Source organism: Medicago truncatula, chromosome 2, assembly GCF_003473485.1.
Source record: "Medicago truncatula cultivar Jemalong A17 chromosome 2, MtrunA17r5.0-ANR, whole genome shotgun sequence".
In the NCBI taxonomy this organism is placed as follows: domain Eukaryota; kingdom Viridiplantae; phylum Streptophyta; class Magnoliopsida; order Fabales; family Fabaceae; genus Medicago; species Medicago truncatula.
Window position 1 is genome coordinate 24,015,652 of NC_053043.1, and position 7,304 is coordinate 24,022,955.

The 7,304-nt window shown below is 39.5% G+C and overlaps 1 protein-coding gene across 1 annotated transcript; it reads left to right on the forward strand.

Annotated features, from left to right (window-relative positions):
- Nucleotides 1–821: 821 nt before the first annotated feature.
- LOC120578058 (uncharacterized) lies at nt 822–6,786 on the forward strand. Its single transcript, XM_039830134.1, has 2 exons — nt 822–1,468; nt 6,652–6,786. Exons 1-2 carry the CDS (start codon nt 881–883, stop codon nt 6,694–6,696), a joined length of 633 nt encoding a protein of 210 aa, XP_039686068.1. The 5' UTR covers nt 822–880; the 3' UTR covers nt 6,697–6,786.
- Nucleotides 6,787–7,304: the final 518 nt, after the last annotated feature.

Genomic DNA, 7,304 nt, shown 5'->3' on the forward strand with positions numbered 1-7,304 from the left:
TGTTTCACCACCTCATGAGCCTAAAAATCCATTAACACAAGGTTTTGTCAAATCAAAGTTAGATGACCAATTTAGAATTTTTATTGAAATACTTCCAACCAAATTATCATCTAAACTTAAGAATCCAGAAAATTTTCCCATACCTTGTGTCATAGGATCCGAAAGCATTGAGAAAGCCATGTGTGATTTGGGAGAGAATGCCAGGTTGACGCCGTTATCCCTTTGGGAAAGATTGGGTATAGGGTAGAAAAGCCTCTTGATCGTCAAGCTAAGACTATAAAGAAGCGCTTCGTGGGAGGCAACCCACGCATTTAACTGCTTTTGTTTTGTTGTTTTGTGTTTTTTAATTATTTTGTAGGTAATTGTCCGAGCATGATTCTAGAAAACAGAAAATTTTGAAGCCCCGGAGCCCAGAACCTTGGCACGGCCCGTGCTCACACTAGCACGCCCGTGCCAGACTTTGCCTCTCCAAAACCAAGCCAAACTCCAGGAACTTGGCACGGCCCGTGCCAACCTCAGCACGGCCGTGCCCGACCTCAGGTAAGGTTAAACCTCATTCTTCATCCTCTTTTTCCCTTATTCACCAAACCAAACATCTCTCATCCTTCCACCTTCTCTCTAAAACCTCCATAAACCACAAAAACCATTCCAACCACAACCCTTCATTCAAAAACAACTTTCATCCATCCAATCCAAAAAAAATTCACAACCTCCATTATCCTAACCCAAAAATCCACAAATTCAATCCCAACCTCCATCAACCAACTCCTAAAACTCACTTAAACCTTCCCTCCATCACTAAACCAACCCTTTCCACCAAAAACATTCACTAACCTCAACCTTCACCACAACCACACCAAGTCCAACTAAGGTCAAGGCTATGGCTTCCAAAAGAAGTGGAAAAGAAGTTGCAACATCTTCAAGAAGACCTCCCCCAAAGAGGCAAGTACCGGCAAATAACCATGGCATAATATTCAAGGACAACAAGCAAAAAGATAGGTATAAAAATCTCATCTCTAAACCTTTACATCCTTGCAGGTACCCTGATAATTATGACTTGGTTACATTAGGCCTTAGTGACAATGTGTTTAAATTTCTAAGACGATTAGGGTGGGTTGCTATGTTACGACCTATGTGGGGTTATGAAAGTTTCACCTATAAGTTTTTAAGTTCAAATGTTTTTACAAAGGATAGGATGAATTTTGATAACCCTAATCATAGAATCTCTTTCCGGCTTATGAACATTGATTACGAGATGTCGCTTCAACACTTTTGTGATGAGATGGACTTCGCTAACGCGGGGTTCATCCACGACTCTTGGGATCAAAGTCTTAAGCCGGTTGACTATCAACCCACCACCTTTTGGGAACATATCACCGACCTTAGGCAATTTAACACACGGTACCTTCAAAAGGTAATGACTGGCACTATTTGGGGTAGGACCGAATTGGGGAACACTAGGACGGAGGAACTGTAACACTCTAATTTTTATTTAATTATTTTTAATTGTGTGGTGTCATTTATGTGATTTTTGGTGATTTATGTAGTGTATATTTATTTATTATATGATTATTTTATTAAATAATTAAAATAATATAAGAATAGGATTAATTATTATCTTGGGGGTTATGAAATAATTAACATAATTAGTAGGGAGTTAATTGCTAATTAGGGAGTGGGAGGTTACATTTTGGGAGTTGAGAAAAGGAAAGAAAAATAGAGAAAACAGTTTTACGTGAAAACAGTCTAGTTTTGGGAGAAAAGCTAGTGCAAGGGAGAGAAGCTTAGGAATCATTGCTGCTGTATTTTTTCTGCAATTCTAAGTTAAGGGTGAGGTTTACCGCAATTATATAGATTCTGAATGTTGATTGTGTTCTAACAGGTTTATGTGAGGATTTGGGAGAAATTGGGTTTTTGTTGATTAAGGAGTTTTGAGTGTAGAAATCATAGAATTGAGGGTAGAAATGGGTTCTGGGTGCATAAAACCTTTCATTGCATATCTGTAAGCTAATTTGGGGAGTGAATTGAGGAAAAATGGGATTTTTGGGAAAAACCTGCATTCTGCCCGTACAGAAGTTCATCGCTCGCCTCGCGAGTAGCCATTACTCGCCATAGCGAGTGAACAACTTCATCGCTCGCCTCGCGAGTGATACAGCTCGCCATGGCGAGTAACCTTGTAAAAATCTGGATTTTGAAAAAGTTGTTATAAGCCGTATTTTGGGTAGTTTCGTGTACCTAGATGATTCTTAAGAGGACTAGAGCAAGTTTTAAGTGTAAAAGATGATTAGGGAGCTTAGAATTGAGGTTTGAGTGAGAAAAATGTCATTTTTCCCGAGAGCACCATATTTCTGTTCGCCTCGAGTTCGCCTCCAACTCGCCATGGCGAGTACCTGTTTCCTGAGCTCGCCATAGCGAGTAGATGAGCTCGCGAGGCGAGCTGCCCAGTATTTGGTTGGTTAATTTCTGTTGTTGTTTGGATTGTGTATTTGGTTGAATTATTGCATGGCTTGTATGCTGATATATATTTCCCTGGACGTTTTGGTTGGTTTTGATGAATGGATGCTGACTGAATGAATGTTGTATTTAATTAAATTCCCTTAAAGGTGTAAGTTGGTTGGTGAATCATATATATGTATATGTCTAGGTTGGTTGGTATGTAGATATACTCTATGGGGATTAGTTGCATTAACATAACAGTGGGAGAGCTTCGGCTCTGGAATGCTTAGTCGTTCAAAGTGGTGGAGTACTAGTTACTCAAAGTGGTGTAGTGGTGAGGACTTATGTCCTGTTGAGAATGCTTTAACCATTCGACAGCGGTGTGGGTCACGGCCCTGATTTTTGGTACCACATGCATGGGTGTTTAGAGGAGTCTTAGTGGAGTGGTGATAAGTTGTATATATTGTTGAGAGGTGTATGAATTAATATTGTGATAAGATGCGAAAATGATGTTATATAAACAATAATAATGTTGATGATTTATGATAGGGTGTTAGATTCAATTGATGTATTCTTTATCTATATTTTGTTGTGAATCTCACCCCTTCTGCTTGAAAATGTTGCCCTTCCTATGGGTAACTTGCAGGTGATCCTGAGTAGTTGGTGGTGGCTCAAGTGTCTAGGGCTCTGATACGTGGGATGGGATTTTATTGTTTAAATTCATTCTATGTATCAAATTTTGGTTAATGTTGTTGTAGCCCTATGATTGATGGAATATTTTATGTTGAGGCTTAATGCCAAGATTATTTTGGATAATGGAGTTTAATTTAAAGATTATTCCGCTGCAGTTTAATGAAGGATGTTGTTAAATAGTTTTAATCTATTTAAGAATTTATATTTTGTAGTGTGACATGCCGTTTAATGTGGAACTCTGATTTTATAATTTATAATTAAATTGATTTTGGGAAACGGGGTGTTACAATTGGTATCAGAGCAGGTTGGTCCGTCCGGCCAAGTAGTAGAGTCGTGTTGAGCCACCTAGGATAGAGTGTCAACTCTAACATTGTTGTGTTGTTGTGTTGTTGTTATTGTTGTTCTGAACTGTTGTTCATTATGTAGAATCTTAAGATGGCTGGTAGAAACGACGCTGCTATTGCTGCTGCACTTGAGGCTGTAGCTCAAGCTGTTCAACAGCAACCGCAAGCTGGTAATGGAGAAGTGAGGATGCTGGAGACCTTTTTGAGAAATCATCCCCCAGCATTCAAAGGAAGGTATGATCCAGATGGTGCCCAGTCATGGTTGAAGGAAGTGGAAAGGATTTTCAGAGTCATGCAGTGCTCTGAAGTGCAAAAGGTGCGGTTCGGGACGCACATGTTGGCTGAGGAGGCAGACGACTGGTGGGTAAGTTTGTTACCAGTGTTGGAACAGAATGGAGCTGTAGTGACCTGGGCAGTGTTTAGAAGGGAATTTCTGAATAGGTATTTCCCGGAAGATGTTCGAGGTAGGAAGGAGATTGAATTCCTGGAGTTGAAGCAGGGTGTGTTGAGATTCAGAGGTAGAATTTGTATTCCTGATAATGAAGAAATGAAAAAGTTAATCCTAGAGGAAAGTCATAAGAGTAGCTTAAGCATTCATCCGGGAGCTACGAAGATGTATCATGATTTGAAAAAGCTGTTTTGGTGGTCTGGGTTGAAGCGAGATGTTGCTCATTTTGTGTATGCATGTTTAACTTGTCAGAAGTCTAAGGTTGAACACCAGAAACCTGCAGGATTGTTGACACCATTGGATGTACCGGAGTGGAAATGGGATAGCATTTCTATGGATTTTGTGACGAGTTTACCAAACACTCCGAGGGGACATGATTCGATTTGGGTTGTGGTTGATAGGTTGACGAAGTCGGCACATTTTATTCCTATCAACATTAGTTATCCGGTAGCTCAGTTGGCTGAGATTTATATACATAGTGTTGTGAAGCTACATGGAGTTCCTTCGAGTATTGTGTCGGATAGGGATCCGAGGTTCACTTCTAGGTTCTGGAAGAGTTTACAGGACGCTTTGGGTTCGAAGTTGAGACTTTGCCGTTGAGGATCGATGATCGGAAAGTAAAGGCATTGAGGGGCAAGGAAACACCCTTGGTGAGAGTCGTTTGGGGCGGAGCAACTGGTGAAAGTTTGACTTGGGAGCTGGAAAGTAAGATGAGGGACTCTTATCCTGAGTTGTTTGTTTGAGGTAAGATTTCGAGGACGAAATTCAGTAATTTGGGGAGAGTTGTAACACTCTAATTTTTATTTAATTATTTTTAATTGTGTGGTGTCATTTATGTGATTTTTGGTGATTTATGTAGTGTATATTTATTTATTATATGATTATTTTATTAAATAATTAAAATAATATAAGAATAGGATTAATTATTATCTTGGGGGTTATGAAATAATTAACATAATTAGTAGGGAGTTAATTGCTAATTAGGGAGTGGGAGGTTACATTTTGGGAGTTGAGAAAAGGAAAGAAAAATAGAGAAAACAGTTTTACGTGAAAACAGTCTGGTTTTGGGAGAAAAGCTAGTGCAAGGGAGAGAAGCTTAGGAATCATTGCTGCTGTATTTTTTCTGCAATTCTAAGGTAAGGGTGAGGTTTACCGCAATTATATAGATTCTGAATGTTGATTGTGTTCTAACAGGTTTATGTGAGGATTTGGGAGAAATTGGGTTTTTGTTGATTAAGGAGTTTTGAGTGTAGAAATCATAGAATTGAGGGTAGAAATGGGTTCTGGGTGCATAAAACCTTTCATTGCATATCTGTAAGCTAATTTGGGGAGTGAATTGAGGAAAAATGGGATTTTTGGGAAAAACCTGCATTCTGCCCGTACAGAAGTTCATCGCTCGCCTCGCGAGTAGCCATTACTCGCCATAGCGAGTGAACAACTTCATCGCTCGCCTCGCGAGTGATACAGCTCGCCATGGCGAGTAACCTTGTAAAAATCTGGATTTTGAAAAAGTTGTTATAAGCCGTATTTTGGGTAGTTTCGTGTACCTAGATGATTCTTAAGAGGACTAGAGCAAGTTTTAAGTGTAAAAGATGAGTAGGGAGCTTAGAATTGAGGTTTGAGTGAGAAAAATGTCATTTTTCCCGAGAGCACCATATTTCTGTTCGCCTCGAGTTCGCCTCCAACTCGCCATGGCGAGTACCTGTTTCCTGAGCTCGCCATAGCGAGTAGATGAGCTCGCGAGGCGAGCTGCCCAGTATTTGGTTGGTTAATTTCTGTTGTTGTTTGGATTGTGTATTTGGTTGAATTATTGCATGGCTTGTATGCTGATATATATTTCCCTGGACGTTTTGGTTGGTTTTGATGAATGGATGCTGACTGAATGAATGTTGTATTTAATTAAATTCCCTTAAAGGTGTAAGTTGGTTGGTGAATCATATATATGTATATGTCTAGGTTGGTTGGTATGTAGATATACTCTATGGGGATTAGTTGCATTAACATAACAGTGGGAGAGCTTCGGCTCTGGAATGCTTAGTCGTTCAAAGTGGTGGAGTACTAGTTACTCAAAGTGGTGTAGTGGTGAGGACTTATGTCCTGTTGAGAATGCTTTAACCATTCGACAGCGGTGTGGGTCACGGCCCTGATTTTTGGTACCACATGCATGGGTGTTTAGAGGAGTCTTAGTGGAGTGGTGATAAGTTGTATATATTGTTGAGAGGTGTATGAATTAATATTGTGATAAGATGCGAAAATGATGTTATATAAACAATAATAATGTTGATGATTTATGATAGGGTGTTAGATTCAATTGATGTATTCTTTATCTATATTTTGTTGTGAATCTCACCCCTTCTGCTTGAAAATGTTGCCCTTCCTATGGGTAACTTGCAGGTGATCCTGAGTAGTTGGTGGTGGCTCAAGTGTCTAGGGCTCTGATACGTGGGATGGGATTTTATTGTTTAAATTCATTCTATGTATCAAATTTTGGTTAATGTTGTTGTAGCCCTATGATTGATGGAATATTTTATGTTGAGGCTTAATGCCAAGATTATTTTGGATAATGGAGTTTAATTTAAAGATTATTCCGCTGCAGTTTAATGAAGGATGTTGTTAAATAGTTTTAATCTATTTAAGAATTTATATTTTGTAGTGTGACATGCCGTTTAATGTGGAACTCTGATTTTATAATTTATAATTAAATTGATTTTGGGAAACGGGGTGTTACAGGAACTCTTCATGTCGTGGGTCATGCTTAACAAACCAACCCATTAACACATGCTTTTACTTGCTTGATTACCTTTCTCATGTCGGTAATAGGTCTGATAGTAGGGGAGAGATAGTTGTGGGAAGTATCATCACATACATTGCTAGGCAATTGGGAGTGGGTGAGGACCAAGGGATTACCAAAATTGAGGGAAACAATAGGCTTAACATAGAGACCCTTATCTTTATGAACTTCATTAAGCCCCATCCACCCATGTCCTACGCACTCAAACTCAATGTGCCTATTTTGATTATACTTTCTAACCCATCTCGGATCAACACCGAGGTGGAAGAAAATTTGTTGTATGTTGTTGATGATCCACAGGTACATGAAGAACACGATAATGAAGGCAAGGAAGATGCACATTTGCACCAAGAAGAGGAAGGTGCACAATTGTACCATGATGAGGAGCACCATGACCATGATGCCGGATAAACAAATGAAAATGCAAGATGGGCATGGATGCATACCGAGGCCGAGAGGATAAGCACCAAGCAACTAAGGTAAGGTGTTGAATTTTCGGGACTAAGGAATTATGTCCTAAGGGGCAACCGCATATCCGAAGAAAATAACCAAATACTTCGGAACATGATGCACCATTTTCACCTCCAAGGTC